This window comes from Bos indicus x Bos taurus, chromosome 22, assembly GCF_003369695.1.
Source record: "Bos indicus x Bos taurus breed Angus x Brahman F1 hybrid chromosome 22, Bos_hybrid_MaternalHap_v2.0, whole genome shotgun sequence".
NCBI classification, from domain to species: domain Eukaryota; kingdom Metazoa; phylum Chordata; class Mammalia; order Artiodactyla; family Bovidae; genus Bos; species Bos indicus x Bos taurus.
This window is the reverse complement of record NC_040097.1, coordinates 5,884,742-5,906,864: the sequence shown is the minus strand read 5'-3', so window position 1 is coordinate 5,906,864 and position 22,123 is coordinate 5,884,742. Positions and strand designations below refer to the sequence as shown.

The following is a 22,123-nucleotide window of genomic DNA, read 5'->3' as shown; positions in this document are numbered from 1 at the left end:
GATGGAATCAATCTAGAAGGAAAGTCTGGGACAATCAGATTGTGGGCATAATTCAAAATGCCAGGGTCAGGGATTTGATTTTATCCTGTAGGAAAAGAAGGACCAATGAAGGAATGAATGACAAAGGAATGACATCACCACCACCATCATCCTGATCACAATTTAAAAAAAAAAATACTATTCACAGAGCACCAACTGTGCTCAAGACAATTAATTATCCCTCAAACTCAGCCCATGAGGTCATAACTGATATTAATCACACATTACAGAGGAGAACCCCGAGGCAGAGGTAATACAGTTTATAAGGGGCAGAGCCTGGATCTACCTGAGTCCATTTCACTCTCATCCTAAACACTCCACAGGATCTCTGCTTTTGAGTATATGCAGGACAGCACCTGGGAGTGGAGGTTTGGGAGCTATCAGCGTTTAGTTGGATGGCTAATGTATTGAGAAAGACCTAATTTCTTTGGGAGGAGGACCAGAGAAAGAGAGGAGGACCAGAGAAGCGGAAAGAGAAACAGTTTAAAAAAAAAAAAAGGCAGGCAGTGCCAAGGAAACCATGCAGGTAGAAATTTTAAGAAGGAAAGACAGGTATAATGGTGCTGAAAGCTACCTAGAGATCAGGCAGGATGAGGAGGGACAAGGAACTGTAGGATCTGTCAACTTAAGAGGGCTTCCGGGACTTCACAGACAGCATTTTCAGGGGAGTGGCGGGGGTGGACGCCAGATTGCTGTGGGCTGAGGAATGAGTGGGAGGTGAAGACAGGGCAGGCAGCATGTAAACTTACTCTTTCAAGAAATATGATAGTGAGGGGGAGGGTAGGGAGGAAGCCTGAAAGGGGAAGATGGTAGCTGGAAGCATTTTCTGTGGGAGATAGAGGTGGGGACAGACTCAAGCAGTTGTACACCATAATGAAGGAGAAGCTGAGGCCAGGAGACAGGGAGGCTCTTCTCCAAAGCTCCAGAGAGAGCTCCAAGGGATGGATGGAGGGCTAAGTGGGTGGTGTTACAGACAGCTCACGTGGCTGGACTTCTTCAGGGCTGTGAAATCACAGAGCGAGGGTCTGACTATCTCTGTGGCCCCTTACAAACCTTACCTCCTTTTGCTTTTTTTCTTCCTTCCTCTGGCCTTTCCTTCTTCTCTCCACAAATACTTAGCGAGCACCTACTATGTGCAGGCTCTTGTATTAGGTTCTATGCCTTTTATAATAAACAAGGTAGGGTACATCACCCTCTCAGTTGAGTGGAAAGACAGATATTAAACAAGATGATACATAACCATATGTGACTACATAGTGTAGGATAATGTTCATAAAACTTCCAATACTTATAAGCATTTTCGTATTAACTCCACACACACATTTGTAACAAAAGCACTATTTGCAATATTGGTATTCCTATTTGCAAACCAGGAAACTGAGGCACAGAAATGTCAGATGACTTCTTCACACGACTAAAAAGACTAAGATAGATGGCGGTTCAAATTAGATTTGCCCATTTCCACAGGCAAATCTAACTGCCACACTGTCCTGAGTCACTGTGTTTAGAACGGTGGGCGCCAGGATGGACAAGATCTGGAGGCGTCACTAGCCTAGGGGAGCTCACAGTCTGAGCGCTGGGAAGAAAGTTCCTTTTCTTTCCCAGAAGTTCATTTTCTCCCTTCTTCCACATTGTGGTCCCTGCCAACATTACTAGCACCACCTGGGCGCACACGTTCCAACAAACGCAAAAGCTCCAGTCCTGCCCCACCCACTAGATCAGGGTCTGCAGTTTAACACGACACGCAGGCGCTCAGACTGCAGAAGCCTGTTCTACAGCCGCTCCTCTTATTAGAGGTGAGAAACTGAGACCCAGAAATTCGGAGATCACAGAGTGGTGAAACTTCAGGGCTTGGTGTCTCGAGCCCAGCCTAGGCCTGAATGCACGCTTCCACTCTTTTAAAGAGGCCAGTGGGTAGGACCCGGGGAGGGAGGGAGCGCGCGCAAGGTGCTCGGCGCGCGCAAGGTGCTCGGCGCGCGCAAGGTGCTCGGCGCGCGCAAGGTGCTCGGCGCGCGCAAGGTGCTCGGCGCGCGCAAGGTGCTCGGCGCGCGCAAGGTGCTCGCGGGCTCCCGGGCCCGGCCTAGCCGGGCTGAGGCGACGCGGGCGCCCGGCGGGGCCCGGCCGCCGCGTCCCCGTCCCCGTCCCCGCGCTGGCCCGGCCCGGCCCGGCCCCTCAGCTCCACCCCCTGCCTCCCCCTCCCGCCCGCTCGCGCCTCCTGAAAAGCCAGCCCGCCCGGGGCGGCGGCGCAGAGCCGGGCCCGGCGCACGAGGAGGCAGCCAGCGCGGCCATGACGGCGGAGAAGGCGCTGCCTCTGGGCAACGGGAAGGCTGCCGAGGAGGCGCGGGAGTCTGAGGTGCTGAGTGGCGGCGGCGGCGGCGGCGGGGGCGCGGTGTCCGCGCGCGACAAGCGCGACAAGGCGGTCCACGAGCGCGGCCACTGGAATAACAAGGTGGAGTTCGTGCTGAGCGTGGCGGGGGAGATCATCGGGCTGGGCAACGTGTGGCGCTTCCCTTACCTGTGCTACAAGAACGGCGGAGGTGAGGCGGCGCGCGCGCGGCCCTGAGGAGGACGGGGTGGGAGAAGCCGGCCCTGTGGGGGCGGGGAGCCGGGCCCCCTCCCGCGCCTGCGTGTGGCGGGACCCCGGTCTCGCGGGGACGCCGGCCGGCCGCCCGGCCCGGGGCCACCTGGCGCGAGCTCGGTGCGCATGCCCGCGCCCCCCGCTTCGCACCTGAGCGCGCCACCTGCTAGCACGCGGGCACTCGTCCGCCGGGTGTGTGTTCTGTCCCCGGGGCCGTGAGGTGTAGACCGAGGCCGGGAGCCCTTGGCGGGAGTTCGGGGGCAGGAGGCAGTCCCTTGGAGCCTCAGCTTTCCTGACTGGAAACGCGCGTGAAGGAAAGGGGACTTCGGTCATCCGAGCAGCTTCGGGGTTCTGAGGGCTTCCCGAAATGCCAGCCTCTGGACTCAACTTACCTCATCTCGTTTCACAGTCGTCTTTGTAGGCAGGGGTATATACCCCGTTTTTCAGGGCAGGAAACTGAGGGACAGAGAAGTCGCCCACTCCCCAAGGGGTAAAGGTGGGGGTTCCGACACCAAAGGCCTGGTTTAAAAAGTGAGATTGGACGCACAACTGGGAGAACTTTTTTAGGCGAGGACCGTTGCCGTTTGGTTTCCCTTCCTTTCATTTGCCCCTAGGGCCCTTTCTAGGACTGTCTGGTGGGAAGATGGGCACCGAACAGCTTCTTGGGTCTCAGAACAGTTAGCAACAGTATTGACTTGCTCCTTAGAAGGTGCTTAGAGCTTGCCGGGGTCAGGGAAACGAAGGTGACCAGAGAGTCGTTTCTAGTGACAGCGTGTCCGAGGCTGCGTGGTGGAGACGGAGCAGTTAAGTCCTCAGATCTCCCAGCTCCAAGAAGGGCGTGGCGGGGGTGGGCGGGGGGGCTCCAGACCTGAGGAGCCCCCCCTGTCATATCAACAGGACAGCTGGCAGGGCCATGGCAAGGGACCCTGTGAAACCTCGAGGGGCACAGTTTCTGCAGAGAAAAGCCCATGTCTGTGTTTTCCTCCTTCTCTTTGCTGGGTCCCTTCAGCGGATCCCCAGAGCCCAGCAAAGGTGGCTCAGAGGTTTGGCAGGGACCACACTGTCGGGCTTTACGGGGCAGGACTTCCTGTGCGGGCAGCTGCAGGGAGAGAGAAGGGGACTGCTTGGCCAGGGCCCTTTTCTTTGGAGACATTCATCCTGAAGGCACAGGCTGCTCCAAGCCTGCTCTGCACTGGTAATGAAGTGGCCGCCGGTGTCGGCGGCTTGGCACCGGGAGAGAGGGAGTGGCCTCAGAGACCCGGAACGTGCCCTGAGCCCTCAGCTGGGAACCTGCCTCTCCTCTTTGCACATTCAGCCTGTGTAAGCTGCTGTGTCTGCTTAGACGCCTGTGGAAACCCTTTAGGATCGTCCCAGGCAAGAGTTGTTTAAACCTCTCCCTTTTGTTTTTTTTAAGCAGGAAATTGTTATACCAAAACCAGAAACGCATTCTTAAAATCAGAACATTGTATAAGCTGCATTAATTACAAACTCTCAGATTTTTTTTAAAAAAGGTTGTAGTGAGTACAGTTTAAAAATGAGTCATTTTTTTTTTTTTTTACTCTAACTCGACAAGAATCTCTGCTGGGTGTACAGCTATCCTGGTTTAATTATCTTAAGGATTACTACCTTTGTGAGTAGAGAGGCCACAAGGCTTTCAGAAAGTGTCATTTTATTTTAAATTACAGCATGTTAGGGAAACTTCTGTGGCTTGTCTTAATCACTTAGATTCAGCAAACATACCCTTTTATCTTCTTTCAGGCACTTTTTGCTTTCTAATATAGTTGGGGTATCTGCTTATCAACTGTTTAACTTTCTTAAAAAAAAAATCTACACAGCTCTACTCTTAAGTTGCAACAATACTTTAGTATTTCTTTCCCAATGTGAAACTTTGTAAAAATAGAAAAGCTAAGACCCTTTCACAACCTGGCAAATATTGTCCTATTACCAGGATTGATCAAAATCATTGCTGTTAATCCTGGGTTAAAGGGACTTCATTTAGCAAAAAGCAATTTCAGTGAAAGCCTTCATTCGCAAGATCAGATGGCGGGGAATAGCTTGTGTTTTCAGGCTTTGTTATTAGACAGGAGAGAGAGAATGAGGGATTTGGGAAAATCCCTTTCTGCTTGTAATGGCTCATGTTCACCTCAGTTATTTAATTTGTTTCACAGAAAGGCCCAGGCGGTGGGTATTGTGTTTCAAAACAGGAGCCCTAAAGCTTACGGTGGTCTTTTCTCCAGGCTGATTCAAAGCCAGCTCTCTGGCTGTATTCTTGCTACGAACTTCTCGTATCTCAGCTCCATACCTGGGGCTCACGTACAGGGACCTGTTACTGCTCATTGTATATCTCCTTGAGAATGCCTATCTTTATAAAGATTTTTTGCAGGTTACTTCCAAAGTAAAAAGAAGAGGCCCCCTCCCCTGGCCAGTTGAGGTTACTTTGTAATATAAAAGGAGGATGCAGCAGCATTCAGGGAGGGAATAGATTTGACTTGTGCTGGAGGGTCGAATGCGTAAATGAAAGAGTCAAGCATATTACACAGTTTCTTAAACTTTATCATCTTAACTGTACAACCATTCTGTGAGATAAGTGGTGCAGTTCTTACGTATTAAAGCCTTATTTTACAGGTGAAGAAGTTGAGGCTGGAAGATGTGACATGGACTTACTCAAGGGAGTAGGTGGCAGAGAGTCCAAACCCAGGCTCCCATCGTCTGACTCTGGTCCTCATAGCAGGAACTTGAACTCAAGCTCAGAGCATATGCTGTCTTGCCTCTAACAGGTTATTCAAGGGCTGAAGTGGCGGAGGCAACTTTAACTTCATTCCTTTCCTTTGCATCTTTGCAGGGGCATTCCTGATTCCCTATGTGGTGTTTTTTATATGCTGTGGGATTCCTGTTTTTTTCCTGGAAACAGCTCTGGGACAGTTTACGAGTGAAGGTGGCATTACATGTTGGAGGAAAGTGTGCCCTTTATTTGAAGGTACGTGCTGAGTTAATCAGAAAATAAAAGAATGCCTGGGTATTGTCAGGCTGTGAAGGGCAGCTTTTTTTTAACAAGTTGGAGAGGGACTCAGATCACTGCCTTTTCTTTGTTCTTTCAGGCATTGGTTATGCAACGCAGGTGATTGAGGCCCATCTAAACGTGTACTACATTATCATCCTGGCATGGGCCATTTTCTACCTGAGCAACTGCTTCGCCACTGAGCTCCCCTGGGCCACCTGTGGGCACGAGTGGAACACAGGTATGGCCTCCCTGGAGGCTGTCTCTGCTGGTCTTACTGGGCGAGCTGGGATTGGTGGTGTGTCACGTGTCTTGCTGTGAGTTCAGATTCCACTGAAGCTGGGGGTCATTTCTGTACCTGGTCTGCATACTCGCATGAACTGAGCACTAGCCCAGGGACTGGCACAAGGAGAAGAACTGTGGCTTTCTTACCTTGCTTTGCCAAATATAGAGGCTGCGTCCTTTGAGCACACAGTAAGGATGCAAGTATAAAGTGCTAAACTGAGATCCAGGGGTTCAGGCTGCGATTCCAGCCCTGTCTCTGAGTGTCAGATTTTCCTCTGTAAAATGAAGGGGTTAGACTAGATCAGGGGTTGCAGACAGGAGGGCTGTCAGCCAATTAGGCTTTAAATCAGTGACCAGCCCATTTCAAAAATGTATTTGTTGTATTTGTATTTTCAAAAGTTGAAAAATCAGAAGGCTGGGGATGAAAATCCAGATTCCCAGCTTCTCTTGAAAAGCTAAAAAGATCTGGCAACAGCAGAGCCACATTCCCACAATCATACTTGGCAGCAGTGGCTGCAGCTGAGAAACGGCTGTTGTCTGTGGGTGAAGCATCTGTCCTCAAGCTGGCCACAGTCCCCACCCAGCTCATATGGCTCATTTATTCTACCTGTCCACCCCAGGTAGACACTTGAATTCACCACCCGCCTCCTTCCTTCAATGGGTAACTTTTGAGATTACTTTGGATTCTAATATAGTGTTTACTTATCAATTTGTCAACCTGTCAGGACTGAGTCTTACAATCTAGGGAAGACAAATACTTCTAAACCCCAATGTATGGAGACTGCTCTGTACAGACATCACTAATCGACTGTAGAACTCTTTCCTTTTGAATCTAGTTTTGGCCTTCGAGCTCTGCTCAGTACTGCTGTAGACAGTCACTGCCTTTACATACCTGCTCTAATCTATTCACCATCTATGTTGTAACCTTTGGTTAGGTTGTCCCTATAAGTGGCCAGTCATCCTGAAAGCTGAGATACAGTAGACAGGTCAGGATGTTGGTCACTGGCAGAAGGAACAGCAGTCATTAGACCAAGAAAATGCTGTGAACTAGTTTTTATCCCTGCAAAACTTTACCTTGTTTCCCAACCCAGCACATTTTTTGGGGGGGTTGCAGGGAGTCTCATTTTCTCTCCCTGGTTCTTAACCTTTCTTTGCCCAGGAGCATAATCAAGATGTTTATCAAACTAAAATTCAAGGACATATTCTTGGAGGCCTGCAAGTTGTCCATGATAAATTAATTGTGCAAATTTATTTTGAGGGTACTCTAAAAATAGGTGCATGTTCTAATCATCTGTACATTCACCTTATAAATGAGGATGGTTGGGGATCTCAATGCCTGACTTTGTCCACCTTGACAATTTAAGATGCATTCTTGGTGAATAGGATGGATGATGGTGGCCAAGGGAAAAAGAGATTTAATTCATAAATGGTCGTTGATACTAAGTCCAGACAAAAATGCAAACTTAGGAACAAAGGTTCTGCAAACGCATGACCAGAGAAAAATGGAGATAGAACTGAATCTCAAATAACACATGGAAAAATAAGCAAGTTTAGCTCCATAGACCTTGCCTTCTACCAGTCAGGTCCATTTTTCGGTTGGGAAGTCAATTTAATCTCACAAGATGGCATTATCGTGCATACCCGTTTTATGCTATCAATTTGAATTGTGTTGGTTCAGTAGGATAGTTGGTGTTTAACTTGTAAAATCTGGCTTTGTAGTTGTCTGAATACTTGAATCACAAAGGCTTTATAACTCATTGCTTATTTGTAAAGGATTAAATATTATTTTAATAAAAATGCCTTGTCAACTTTGGTTGTCCGAGAAATTTTTTTACTCTAGAAAAAAAAGTTGAGAGACACTGTATTAGAGAATCTGATTAAAGCCAAGGGCTCCTTGCTCTAGAAAAAGGCACAAGGGCACATTCAGGTATTTTGCTTATAACTTTAGGTTCCCAGACTTCTCTTAGGACTGACTGTGGACCCCACAGACCATCTCCTTTCCTGGTATGGTTAGCACTTGTCCAGAGAAGTGGAAAGGGAGCAGACACTTGGGGGGCTTTTCCCCCAGTGGGCTGCAAAGCTTTCTTCCACTGGTTTGCACTCCCCTTTCTCTGAAGGCATGTCAACACTTGTAGTGTGTAAAGTATCATGTACAGGAGGGCTTCACGCTCCAGCGATTATAGACGTAGTTGGAGGGTTTGTGCATACATGAGCAGAGTGAAGGGCCAGCATGAAGCTAAATGCAGGCTTCAGGCTGGTCACTGTGCTGGGTGCAGGGGCTTTGAAGTGAGTGGGTGCACACGACGCTGTCTTCGGGGAGCTCACAGCAGGGTGACTAAGGCGGGTCTATGAACAGGGAGGTGCAGTAAAGAGACCTGGATCCCATGGTGGCAGATAGAACCAGGCAGTAACCATGGCAAAGGAGTGGAGCCTTGGCTGGACTGTTTTCTTCCCCTAACTGGCTGGTGACTTGTGAGCAGGGAGAAGGTATGGGCAGGGGTCCCTTCACTACTTCTGACCCTTGATTCGTCCTCTTCAAAATAAAGGGAGTTGGAGAAGGAGGTTTCTCGGAGGACCTTTAAGTTCTAACTGCCTTAGAATTCAGGAGAGGGACATCACAGAAGGCTTTCTGGAGGAGAGGATAATAGGCTGATCTGGGCTCAAAGGACGGACACTCATGTTTTTACCTTGAGATTCAAATCCCCCTTGGTCATCAAGTCTCATGAAATGAGAAGAGATATTCAATAAATCCTTTCTTAGATTGAATGAGTGAGGGAATGATGAAGGAACCAGGGATTCTTTACACATTCGGATATTGTTTCATCCAATTGTCAGGTCTTTCTGAAGCAGCTGTGGCTTTAGCCTGAGTCTCACCTGCGTTACTGGCCCAGGGACACCATGGCTGATGCCCGTTTTTAACCCTCACGTTCCTGCCAGGGTGGAAAAGGTAGATGCTATGAACAAGCCTTAGGCAGGGAAGTGGAAAAGGTGAAAGATTCAGGAGGAAAGAATTGGACAGGGCGTACTAATGGGAAATAGAGGGAGGAGGTGCCCTACCCCCAAAACTTCTTTTCTGGTTGGAATCAAGCCAAGCCCCCCTGTTAAACTGTTTGTATATGATTGATTTTCCCCACAGCGCTCTGTGAGGCATATTTACCTGGAGCGGCTGGGTAAAAACCACCTGGTTGCACCATCCGCTCTGAATGTTGTCTAAGCGCCAGCCCTCGCAGAGGGTAATTTTCTTGTGTTTCTTGTCCTGTTTCCCGCTGCAGAGAACTGCGTGGAGTTCCAGAAATTGAATGCGACCAACCACAGCCATGTGTCCCTGCAGAACGCCACCTCTCCTGTCATGGAGTTTTGGGAGTAAGTGGAAACACCTTGTCTCCTTCAGCCTTTGGGTCTCTGCCCTGGTTGCTGCTACCCCACCCCTGAAAAAAGCCTGACCCTGCCTCCAGCCTCCAGCCTCGAACTTCCTGGCTTCTGTGGGCATTTCTTTAGAAGCCAGAATGGAGATCTTGAGAGGTTTTCCAAAGGGGCACAGCTGAGAAAAATGCTTTCTCATTCTTTGTTGACATGTCAGCATGCCTGGTTACTTACTATGGCAAGAAGTGCTTGGTAAAATGATGGGCAGTTTAAAAATTCATTTTTAGCAAAAGAGAAGGTTTGGACTGTTTGCAGTAAACCAAGTCAAGAGTATATTTAGCCTGGAAAGCAGAAGTCTCCTGGGGGGACAGGCAGGCTTTCATTCAGTAGGGGCAAGGTCACGGGGAAAGGACGCAGATCAACTTGAACAGGGAGAGGTGGTAAAGAAATAAGCACTTACGGAAGAGTGCAGTCCCACAGTGTTGGCTGCAAGTGCTTCACAGGTTGTGAGCCCTCATACCTGGGAGTGTTTGACCAACAGAAGGCTGTTGATGGTTTTGGGGACAGCGCCTGAATCCACTGACTTTATAGGCAGTAGTTGTGTGGGTGGGCATTTTCCCAGAGAAGGGCATTTGTCATCAGTGTTCCAAAGGGATTTGTAGCCCTTGGAGTTGCAGGGCTGCCATATACGGTTGTATAAGTTGTTCACTGCACGACCCTAGAGGGCATCATTTACACTGTGTATGTGCAGAATTGTGCAGTGCCCCAGGAATGGAAGAAAAGTTTCCTCTATGGGTTGAAGACTGGATAAAGGCTCACTGAGGCTTTTCAGTTTGAAAAGGTCTGACTTCATTGAAGAACCTCCCCTACCCTAGTGCTGATGAATAATAGTGTAGAGGAGCAGTGGTTTTATGAGTGATTTTTTTAAAAAATTTAGCCAGATACCATTCTTAGTGTGTGGCTTTTCTTCACTATTTATGTATAGTATACAGAAGTTTCAACTATATTGAATTCAAAGCTGCCAGTATTTTTCCTTCTGGTTTGCACAGTGAGTGTCTTATTTAAGATATAGTTCCCTACCTCAAAGTTGCAAAACAAACAAACAAAATATATATATATTTCTGGGTTTTCTTCCAAGAGTTTTAAAGTTTTTTTTCACATTCAGAAATATAATCTACCTGGAATATTATTTTGTATAAGATACGAAGTAGGAATCCAGTTTTATTTTTTATATAAATAACCAATTTCTCCAGCAGTATTTGCTGAATCATTCATTCTTTCCTTACTGATTTGTAATGCCATCTTCCATATAAAGTTTTTAAAAGCATAGATCTATTTGAGGGCACCGTGATCTCTTCATCTATTTTGCTGACTGTGTGTCAGTGCTATACCTAAAGTTTAATTTTAAGCCTTGAACCCACAACACAGGTCCCTCGCTTTGCTGTTTTCCAAAATTACTTTAGTCTTCCAGATGAACTTTAGAATAAGCTTGTCAAGTTAAAAAAAGAATAACGATAAAGAACAGAACAACTCTGTGGGGGCTTTGGCTGGGAGGATAATGGATTTATAGGTTAATCTGAGAAAACTGACACCGTGGTGATTGAGCCTCTCTGTTCATGAACATGGTATAGCCCTCAGTGTATTTAGGTCGTTTAAAATGCCTGATGAAGTAGTGCTCCCTAATGTGGTTGGCAAAGAAGCACCGCATGGTTGGAAATGCAAACTTTCCAGCCCTGTCCAGACCCACTGTTGTTGTTCAGTTTCTCAGTCATGTCTGATTCTTCACAACCCCATGGATCGTAGCATGCCCGGCTTCCCCCCTTCACTATCTCCCGGAGATTGCTCAGACTCATACCCATTGAGTCGGTGATGCTCTATTTGACTATGACCTACTGAGTCAGTCTCATTGATCATCCGTGTGACACTGTGCCGGAGTGGAGGCTGCTTTGTGTGTGTGGGGGGTGGGAGGGGCGCCACCTGGCCTTTTCCAGCCCCAGTGGACTGTAGTTTCCTACAGGCATGTTTTGGACCTGCACATTTGAGGACAGCAAAAGATGGTCTCTGTGGTCCCTCAGAGAACAGAACCCGAAGTCCTACACTGGACGAGGTCTCTGTGTAACTTACGCTGTTTTGTACCATTCATTTCCTTTGTAATGTGTATGGGAAACCTGGATTAAGTTCTTATTTGTGCAGCATGTTTGTCTGAATTCCCCAGGAGGCTGTCATGAAGCAGCGCCTTTTCTGGTTTTGCTCCCCACTGCTGGTATATGGAAGACCCTCAGTGAATATTTACCAAATGTAAAGGTACATGGGAGGAAGGCGAGCAGACAGTATTTTCTAGAAAATAGTACATGAGGAGAGTCAAAGTGGGCTCTGGCAAGTACTCATCTTATCCCTAAGCTCCTCAGAACAGCACTGACTGCTTCGAGGATCCCTTTGTAATATCCATGTGTGCATGCATACTTGATCGGTTCAATCATGTCCAGTTCTTTGCAACACTATGGACTGTAGCCCACCAGGCTCTCTGTTCATGGGATTCTCCAGGCAAGAATACTGGAGTGGGTTGCTGTGCCCTCCTCCAGGGAATCTTCCCGACCTAGGGATTAAACCTGAGTCTCTTGCATCTCCTGCATTGGCAGGCAAGTTCTTTAGCACTGAGCCACCTGGGAAGCCCATAATATCTATGTTACCCACTCATTTGGACACCAAGTGGTGGGAGGGGACAGTTAGTCTGTGTCCTCACAAGTAACTGGGCCTTTTTGCCTGCTACTCGGTCATTCAAGATGAAAGTCAATGGCAGAATGAGCCCATGGTTCCAGTTTTCTACTCTGATTGTATTTGTATCATCTATGTTGTGCATTTCTCCGGTGGCTCAGACGGTAAAGCATCTGCCTACAATGAGGGAGACCCGGGTTCGATCCCTGGGTTGGGAAGATCTTCTGAAGAAGGAAATGGCAACCCGCTCCAGTACTCTTGCCTGGAAAATCCTGTGGATGGAGGAGCCTGGTGGGCTACAGTCCATGGGGTCGCAAAGAGTTGGACACTTCTGAGTGACTAAACTTTCACTTTTCACACAGTGTTGAATTCTACATCCAATTCTGGTGTGACACTCCTTCCTTCCTTCATAAGATGTTTGTATCAGACAGCTCTAATTCATCTTTTCCCCAGAGGTGAACTTGGAACATAGACACTCTGTGAGATGTTTGTAGCATCCTGTGAAAAACTGTTTGGGGCCACATAAACTTGAGAAGGGCTGAAAGCTGTGCCCTCCAATAAGAATATCCATTACCTTTGATTAGCTCAAATTCCCAAACGTATTTTCCCGTGCAGTCGTTTGGAATCTTTCCCCTCATCCCCCTGCCCTCCCCAACCCCAGAATGCTAGCATTCCACTAAACACAGCCTGGCAAATGCCATGCTAGGAGGAAGTTCTTCCTTGAACTCAGCCAAAGATTGGCTTCTGGGGCTTTAGAGGAAATATGCCTGATTCCTTCCCAGTGTGACAACGCTTCAAGTATTGGATCAGGTGTCCTCGAAAGTGTGTCTTTCCTGGTTCTCTTTGCTGTTTCCTCATGTGTCTGATTCCTGTCTACACTGTGCTCTTAGTGTCCTGTCCCTGCTGCCTCTAACCCCAGGGGTCTCATTCAGGGCCACACGGCTTGGTTAGAATAGACTACCTCGGCTGGGTGCTTCTTCATTCATTCAGCAAACACCTGAGCTCCTGGTGCATGTCAGAAGGAAACTGGCATAGCTGGGAGTGGTGGAAGTAGAAGATGCGGTCCTAGCCCTCTAGAAACGGAGGAGAGACAAGCCTGTGGATCTCATAAAATCAGTTATAAGCTGCTACTTCCCTGCCCATGGCTGGCCCTGCCTTTACCCTGACCTTGGGCTTCTGACATCTTGAAGGTTCATTTCCCCTTTCAGGGAATAATTAAAATGACTGTCTTAGCCACTGAGAACAGCTCAGGCTCTGGGTCAGTCCCAGGTTCTAGGTCGGGCAGGGGGCCTGTGGGGCAGGGGCGGCTTTTCTTCCTGATGTCAGATTTCAAAATCAAGCCACCCTGGTTTCCCTTAGTAACTCTTTATGCGTCTGGCACCTGTGCATTTATCTCAATGTGTTTGCTATTCTGCATTTTAAGCCCGTGTGCCCTGTGGGGATTGAGTGCTATAAGAGTGTTACCAGCATTGTGGCATCAGATGGACTGTGTTCTTTTTCACTTTATTTTCTAGGCACTCTCATCTCTCTTGTCCACGGTTTTGCAAGCAAGTGCATGTTCGCCATGCGTACAATTGAAAGTGCTTTTGCATGGCATCCGTTCAGCTCACATTTGTTGTGAGCATATTGTGTGCTAAGCCTGCATTAAGCTCTAAGGGTAATTTCTTCTCTATCTTTATTCAGAAGGATGCAGTCTTGTCTTTTTGGTTTCTCTACTGGAGGAGGTTTTAAAAATTTGTGTATTTTTAAATCACGTGGCCACTTGATTTTCATTTGGACACAGAATTTGGGCCCAGAGTTGCTAAAGTGACATTCTTAATTCTTTCTGTGGTTCTAGGGTTGCCCCTGCCTCCCTCACAGCCTCATCTCCCCTTCTGCCCACTCCCCTTCTCTGGACTGGTGCCCTTGGTATGTCCTGGGCCTGCTCTAGGCTCAGTCTCAGACTTTTGTAGAGAAGAGTCCCTTTGCTTAGAAGATTCCTCACCAGTTCCTCGTGTATCTGGCTCTTTCTTATCATCAAGTCTTAATTCAAATGTCATTCAGTAAGCTCTCCCAGCCCATCCAGCTGAGTCAGTACCCTAGTCCTTCTCTACCCCATCTGTCTGTTTTGTTGTCTACATAGGACTTACTTGAAATCCTTGTGCCTTTATTTACTAGTTTATTCTCTTTCTGTCTCTGTTAGACTGAAAGCCCCATGCCAGCAAGGACTGTCCTGTTTTGTTCCCTGTTGTCCTGCCAGCACATTCTAAGTGCTCAATAAATATTTATTAACATGCATGGGTGGAAGAGTGGATGAATGAGTGAATGAGTTTCTCAACCCTGTGGAGGTCAGTGTCGTCTTACTTCACTTTTGCCCCGTGCATTGAAGAGTGTACATTCCCAGGTTCAGAAACGTCATTCATCTCTTAGATCAGCTCCCCTTTATAGAAGTGGGTTCTCTGGTGAACACGTGATTTCCTTATTGCCAAAGTCACCTGTGCTTTCTTGTAGAAAAATGTAGGAAGTATGTCTGAGTAGAAGAAGGGAAAAACTGCATACAATGCGATTTTATTTTCCGTGATGCTGAAGCAGGGAGGAGTTACTTGCCTAAGTCTGTTTTTCAGACTTGCTGGTATCCACCAGACCCTCCCTGGATAACCATCCCCGAAGCACGAACCAGGCCTCCCCCGACAGAGCAGAGAGCAGTGCTTCTTCACTCTCGTTGCTGCTGGCAATTGTCTGCCCCGGCTTGTCAACACCAGGGGTCCCTGCTTGCCCAGAGCCCCCGGGGCCCTAGAAGGACCAATAAATAGATGAGGAGGTCTGAACACGTTGCTGAGAGCAGAAGCTCAGGGTGGAGGCACTGCTTGTATATCCAGGTGCTGAAATGTTCCAGAGAAGTGTAGTGATAAGATGCGAGGATGCAGACAGAGACCTAGGCTTTAAAGCCAGACAGCAAGAATTTAAATACTGTTGCTTCCACTTACCAGCTTTGGGCTCACTGCTTGAATCTGTTTGCAGCTCATTTTCTTTGTCTGGAAAATGAGAGGAGGAGGGGGAGGAGGAGGAGGAACAGTTGGGCTTAGTAACTGCGGAAGAGCTGTGATCTATAAAATATTACTCATTCTTGAACATTAGAGTAAAGATACTTGTATATAAAATCTGCTATGAGGAGATTTGTTTTCACAAATAGTGGGTGTCTCACACTGAGTCATGGGAAGCAGGGATTTACTGAACTGCAAGAGTTGTGTCTGAGGTTCCTTTTACATTCTGATGCGTGCAGGAAGAGAAAGGAGGTCACGGTTAGTTACTAAGCACTTGCTGTGTACCCTGGCCCCAAGCATGGCCCTCCAGGCCCATCGCTTCATTTACTCCACCCGCCCATGGGAGAGATGGTTCGGCATCACTGGACAGATTCTCATCTCAGGGGATTCTGAGGCAGGAAGAGGTTACGGGGCTCATCCAGAGTGCCTTTCTTGGAGAGCAAGAGCTGGAGCTGGGCTGAGAGCCGGCCTCTCTGATCCCTGCTGTGTCCCTCCACCCTTCCTTGCATGTTCCTCTTGCCCGTGACTGAAACGCCATCGGCTGCCTGTTTTATCTCGGGGCAGAACCCCACTGGCCCGTCCCTCCGCTCTGCAGTCCTGAGGCACTGGGTTCTCAAAGGGAGAGTTTTGCGTCAGATCGTAGTTGCTCAGTCACTAAGTCGTGTTTGAGCCTTGGCGACCCCATGGACTGCAGCACGCCAGGCCTCCCTGTCCTTCATTATCTCCTGGAGGGTCCTCAGACTCATGTCCCTTGATTCAGTGATGCCATCCAACCATCTCATCCTCTGTTGCCGGCTTCTCCTGCCCTCAATCTTTCCCAGCATCAGGGTCTTTTCCAACGAGTTGGCTCTTCACATCAGGTGGCCAAAGTATTGGAGCTTCAGCATGAGCATCAGTCCTTCCAATGAAATCTTCAGGGTTGATTTCCTTTAGGATTGGCTGGTTTGATTTCCTTGCATTCCACGGGACTCTCAAGAGACTTCTCCAGCCCCACAGCTCTATGTAATGATGGAGGGAGGGAGGGATGAACGAGGAAGGACTTAAGTCTCCAGCGCCCAGTACAACAAAAACACAGAAAACCAGTTGGCTTATGTCTTCTTGGATTTCAAGAGGCACCTTTAGGAAATGACTTGAACCTTGCTTTTAGCAGAACACTGGTTTCCAGCTGAGCCAGATGTTGTGTGTGAGGCGAGCAGGCTCTGATCTGCTGTGATGACAGATGGAGATTGAGGCTGGCCCCCCAGTGTGTATTGTGGCCCCGCAGCTGGTGGCACAAGGGGTTCATGAGTGGCTTTAATTCAGGCTCAGGCAGAGAGTCACACAGAAGGGCCTGCTCCCAAATTTTAGTGCATTATCTCAATTCCGTATTCTGATAAAGCCAAGAGAAAGTGTTTGAAACTCTCCAGATTTTACAGACACACACACACACACACACACACACACACTCTCAGCTCCATGCTTTCCCTGGAAGACCTGGAAGATTAGGAAGAAGCCCCAGAGCTGGAACCTGACTCTCCTGCTCACTCATGGGGACCCTGGTGTGCAATTCTGAACTTGAGCTTCCTCCCTGGAGAAACAGGTGTGCCCCGCCACCCTTCCAGGTGCAGGCGCAGTCAGCATACAGCGACGGAGGTGGGGCGGGGGCCAGTGGTCCATCAACAGTCGTAGCTCCTCTCACCCCTGTGTCTTACCCATCCTCAGCCTGTCCCCGCTTCCGCCCCACAGCTCAGGTGGTTCAGGTGACATTTAAAGAATGGAGGCCTCCAGCGGGTGTGGGGGGAGGATGGGGGGGAAGACGCCCCATACGCACACACTCCCACGCCGGATCTCTCATCCAGGACTTTTCCCATGTCATGTGTGTTTCCTGCCCACCGCCCCCTCTGGAGCAGACAGTGACTCTCTGCCAGCCTTAACACAGAATGTGATGTCAGACCCTCTCTGAGCCTTTGACCACTTGTAATACAGAGCTGCTATACTCGGGGAGGTGTGGAAGGCTTGGGCAGCACTTTGGAGCTATGCTGAGTCCTGCCAAGGGGGAGAAGGGCAGGAACCCCAGGGCGCTGGGACCCCAGCCTCGGGGCAGTGAGACCCTTTCCGTTGCATGGGATCCCTGCGTATAGATGCCTCTTCTTATTGCCTCCTGTGTTGCTGATCTTACCCTCCAGCCATGCGGGACTAGAATAGGTGTTGAGCTTGGGGTCAGGAGATGGGGGTGCAAGGCCAGGCTCTGCCACTCACTGCCTGTGGTCCGTGGCAAGGTCCACACCTTCCTGGAGCCTGAGTCTGCTGTGGGCAGTGGGTGTGACACAGGATAACCTGCACACTGTTATCTCTGCCAGAGCGTGTTCTGCACACTCTGGACGTATTGCTTTGGAAAGGCAGAAGCATGGTGGGGCACTGCCTTTAAATGACTTGGTGGTGTATTTACATACTGTAAACTGTGCCCCTTTTAGGTGTATAACTTGAGTAAACTTGCCAAACGTGAAGTTGTCACCACAAGACTGTTTTGGACTGTGTTCATCATCCTAACAAGATCTCTCATGCCCATTTATAGTTCATCTCAGCCCCACTGCCAGGCAACTGCTCACCTGCTGTCTGTTTCTTGAATTCATGTAGTCTGGATATCACATACTCAGTGGAGTCATACAATGTGAGGTCCTTGCTCAATGCCCTCTTTCACTTAGCAAAATGTTTCCAGGCTTCATTCATGTTCCAGCATGTGTCACCGCTTTATTCTTTTTTGTGGCTAATATTCCATTTAATTAATTAATTAATTTAGTTTCGTTTGTCTGACTGTGAGTTGATGGACATTTGGGTAGTTTTCAGTTTGGGGCTATTTTTGAATAACCTAGTTTACTTCAGTCACTCAGTCGTGTCTGGCTCTTTGCAACCCCATGGACTGCAGCACGCCAGGCTCCCCTGTCCATCACCAACTCCCAGAGGTTGCTCAAACTAATGTCCTTAGAGTCAGTGATGCCATCTGACCATCTCATCCTCTGTCATCCCCTTCTCCTCCTGCCTTCAGTCTTTCCCAGCATCAGGGTCTTTTCCAATGAGTCAGTTCTTCGCAACAGGTGGCCAGATTATTGGAGCTTCAGCTTCAGCATCAGTCCTTTCAATGAATATTCAGGACTGATTTCCTTTAGGATTGACTGTTTTGATCTCCTTGCGGTCCAAGGGACTCTCAACACCACAGTTCAAAAGCATCAATTCTTTGGCACTCAGCTCTCTTTATAGTCCAACTCTCACAGTCATTCATCACTGCTGGAAAAACCATAGCTTTGACTAGATGGACCTTTGTCAGCAAAGTACTATCTCTGCTTTTTAATATGCTGTCTAGGTTGGGCATGGTTTTCTTTCATGGCTGCAGTCACCATCTTCAGTGATTTTGGAGCCCAAGAAAATAAAGTTTGTTACTCTTTTCATTATTTCCCCAGCTATTTGCCATGAAGTGGTGGGACTGGATGCCATGATCTTAGGTTTTTGAATGTTGAGTTTTAAGCCAGCTTTTTCACTCTCCTCTTTCACTTTCATCAAGAGGCTCTTTAGTTCCTCTTCACCTTCTGCCATAAAGTGTGGTTTCATCTGCGTATCTGAGGTTATTGCTGTTTCTCCTGGCAATCTTGATTCCAGCTTGTGCTTCATCCAGCATGGCATTTTGCATGAGTACTCTGTATGTAAGTTAAATAAGCAGGGTGACAATATATAGCTTTGACATACTCCTTTCGCAATTTGGAACCAGTCTGTTGTTCCTTGTTTGGTTCTAACTGTTGCTTCTTGAACTGCATACAGATTTCTCAAGAGGCAGGAAAGGTGGTCTGGTATTTCTATTTCTTGAAGAATTTTCCACAGTATGTTGTGATCCTCACAGTCAAAGGCTTTGGTGTAATCAATAAAGCAGAAATTTATGTTTTTCTGGAGCTCTTGCTTTTTCAATGATCCAGTGGATGTTGGCAATTTGATCTCTGGTTCCTCTGCCTTTTCTAAATCCAGCTTGAACATCTGGAAGTTCATGGTTCAGGTACTATTAAAGCTTGGCTTGGAGAATTTTGAGCATTACTTTGCTGGAGTGTGAGATGAGTGCAATTGTTTGGTAGTTTGAACATTCTTTGGCATTGTCTTTCTTTGGGATTGGAATGGAAACTGATATTTTCCAGTCCTGTGGCCACTGCTGAGTTTTCTAATTTTGCTGGCATATTGAGTGCAGCACTTTAACAGCAACATCTTTTAGGATTTGAAATAGCTCAACTGGAATTCCATCACCTCCACTAGCTTTGTTCGTAGAGATGCTTCCTAAGGCCCACTTGCCTTCACATTCCAGGATGTCTGGCTCTAGGTGAGTGATCACACCATCATGATTATCTGGGTTGTGAAGATCTTTTTTGTATAGTTCTTCTGTGTATTCTTGCCACCTCTTCTTAATATCTTCTGCTTCTGTTAGGTCCATACCGTTTCTGTCCTTTATTGTGCCCATCTTTGCATGAAATATTCCCTTGGTATCTCTAATTTTCTTGAGGAGATCTCTAGTCTTTCCCATTCTGTTGTTTCCCTCTATTTCTTTGCACTGATCACTGAGGAAGGCTGTCTCATCTCTCCTTGCTATTGGAACTCTGCATTCAGATGGGGTTTGAAGAACCTAGGGGTTTTGCAAAGGCTGAGTTTTATGTTCACCTTTTTAACAAACTGTCAGACTTTCCCAATGTGGCTGAACTATTTTACACTCCTGCCAGAAATATATGAGTTCCATTTCTCCGTATTCCTTTTTTTTTTTTCTTTTTTAGCAGATGCTCTTGATTTATTCAGATTGGCTAGGAATATACTTTTTATGGGTCTATCTTAAGGAGTTACTCCAAATATTATTTTTTATACTAATTAACAAGAAAGTGACGAGATAGAAAAAATTATACTCGAAGAATAGTACATTTTTAGAAGTCAAAGTTCAACAAAAATTCTTGGATATGTATGAGTGATATTATGATTTCAATATGTTGACAGAAAAGACTGTACATTTTTGGTGGGACGAGTACACATTTTGATTTCTCTGGTCCCAGTGTGATTGCTTGCCTTGGTGTAATTTTTTTTTAATTTATTCATTTTAATTGGAGGCTAATTACTTTAAAATATTGTGGTGGTTTTTGCCATACATCGACATGAATGAACCACGGTGTACCTGTGTCCCCCCCCCCGCCCCCGTCCTGAATCCCCCCTCCCACCTCCTCCCTATCCCATCCCTCTGGGTTGTCCCAGTACACTGACTTTGAGTGCCCTGTTTCATGCATCGAACTTGGACTGGTCATCTATTTCACATATGTTCTTGAAGATACTTATTATTGTCTATCTTTTTGATTAAGCCATTCTCGTGGGTGCACCCTTGTGGGCATGAACTGGCATCTCATTTTGGTCTTAATTTGCACTTTAATGAAGAATAGTTCTAAGTAAGTTTGGGAAACAATGGGTTAGACAGAGCTATTGTTAGTTGCTCAGTCACATACAACTTTTTTTGACCCCATGGACTATACCCTGCCAAGCTCCTCTGTCCATGGAATTCTCCAGGCAAGAATACAGGACTGGGTAGCCATTCCCTTCTCCAGAGGATCTTCCTGACCCAGGGATTGAACGCTGTCTCCTGCATTGCAGGCAAATTCCTTACCATCTGAGCCACCAGGGAAGCCCAGACAGACAGAGCTATAGAGATGCCTTTATTGCAGGACTTCTCAGAGCCTTTAATATTCTAATGAGCACTGGGACTCTCTAAAGAGGGCCATTCCTCAGTGAGGTCCCTGTATGACCTCAGGGTACCATACAGGATTAGTGTTCTTTGGGAAGCATTAGCCTAGGACAGAGGTCAGAAAACCATGGACCAAACCCATCTGCTGCCTGTTTTTGTAAATAAAGTTTTATTGGAAGACAGCCACAGCATTTGTTTACAAATTGTCTCTGGCTGCTTTCACACAGCAAGGGTAGAGTTGAAAAGTTGGAACAGAGACCATGCACCTTGTGAAGCCTAAATCTGTACTGTCTGGCATTTTATATAGAAACAGTTTGTGCATCAGGCATTTCTAGGTCAGAGGTCAACATAGATGGTCACTGCATCTTCAGGGTTAAGGAGGTTCTCGGTTTGGTTCAGGTACAGACCAAGGAAGCACTTGGTAAGGTTTTGTATTATTTGAGCTGGTGCTTGAAGGACAGGTACAATTGTGAAGGCACGTAAGAACTGAGAGAGACATTCCTGGCAGAAAGAACTGTGGGATGGATCCTGGGCAATGGAGAAGTGTAGGATGTGTTCAGGACTGGAGGGGACTTCCACACGATCTGGGAGCATTTCTGCAGCCACAGAAGAAACTGGTGCGGGAACTCCACACGTTACAGACCAGCTTCATTGCCTTGTTGTCGACCCTGAGTGACACATTTCTGGTCCATCTTCCCAAGACAGGGCTGTGGGTCCGAGCTCTGTCTCTCAGGTTGAGCACTTGTGGCTTCAGCCTCTGCCTTTCTGGGCACATTGCTTCCCTAAGCCACGGTTTTCCCATCTGTAAACTGGGAATCGTGGTTGCACTGACCTCAGTGAGCAGGAAGGAAATGCCAACTGTCCCTGTCCTTGTCTTCACCTGTCTCCTCCCAGAGGGCAAGTCATCTGCCTTCCTCATCACCGCAGCCCCTGTTCTTAGGGCACTGAGCAGCCCGCAGGTAACACTCGGTCATTCTCCCGAGGGAATGCGTGATGCGGAGGCCTGAGTTTCCTGCCAGGAGGGTCCTTGCTCTGAGTCCCCAGCTCAGTTTGGTGCCTCCACCGAGGGCCCTGCAGGAGCAGACCCCTGACACGGGGAGAGTTGATGGCCTGCACTGGACCAGGGAGGTGAGAGCAGGACCCCGAGGGGGCAGGGAAGGCGCCTTTGTTTGGGTGATCAGCTGTTTTTTTGTTTGTTTGTTGCTTTGGGAGACCGGAGAGGAGGCCCGAGCAAGGCTATTTATAGCTCGGCCCCTCAGTGCCAGTATTTAGGGCGGTCTCCACATCCCCGGCAGCGCTCCCATCCATGACAGGTTAAAGAAAGGTGATGTGTATACCGGCTACATGCTGGACATTAGGATGAGGCCCCCCCCCACCAGCTGGGGGCCTATTCC

At 47.8% G+C, this 22,123-nt stretch overlaps 1 protein-coding gene across 1 annotated transcript in view; it reads left to right on the top strand.

Annotated features, from left to right (window-relative positions):
- The first annotated feature begins 2,112 nt into the window (after positions 1 to 2,112).
- SLC6A11 (solute carrier family 6 member 11) overlaps positions 2,113 to 22,123 on the top strand; it is a 125,362-nt gene continuing 105,351 nt past the window's right edge. The window contains exons 1-4 of the mRNA XM_027523938.1: positions 2,113 to 2,576; positions 5,460 to 5,594; positions 5,716 to 5,856; positions 9,173 to 9,263. Coding sequence (XP_027379739.1) covers positions 2,327 to 2,576; positions 5,460 to 5,594; positions 5,716 to 5,856; positions 9,173 to 9,263 — 617 coding nt within the window. The 5' untranslated portion in view covers positions 2,113 to 2,326. The remainder of the gene's footprint in view (positions 2,577 to 5,459; positions 5,595 to 5,715; positions 5,857 to 9,172; positions 9,264 to 22,123) is intronic.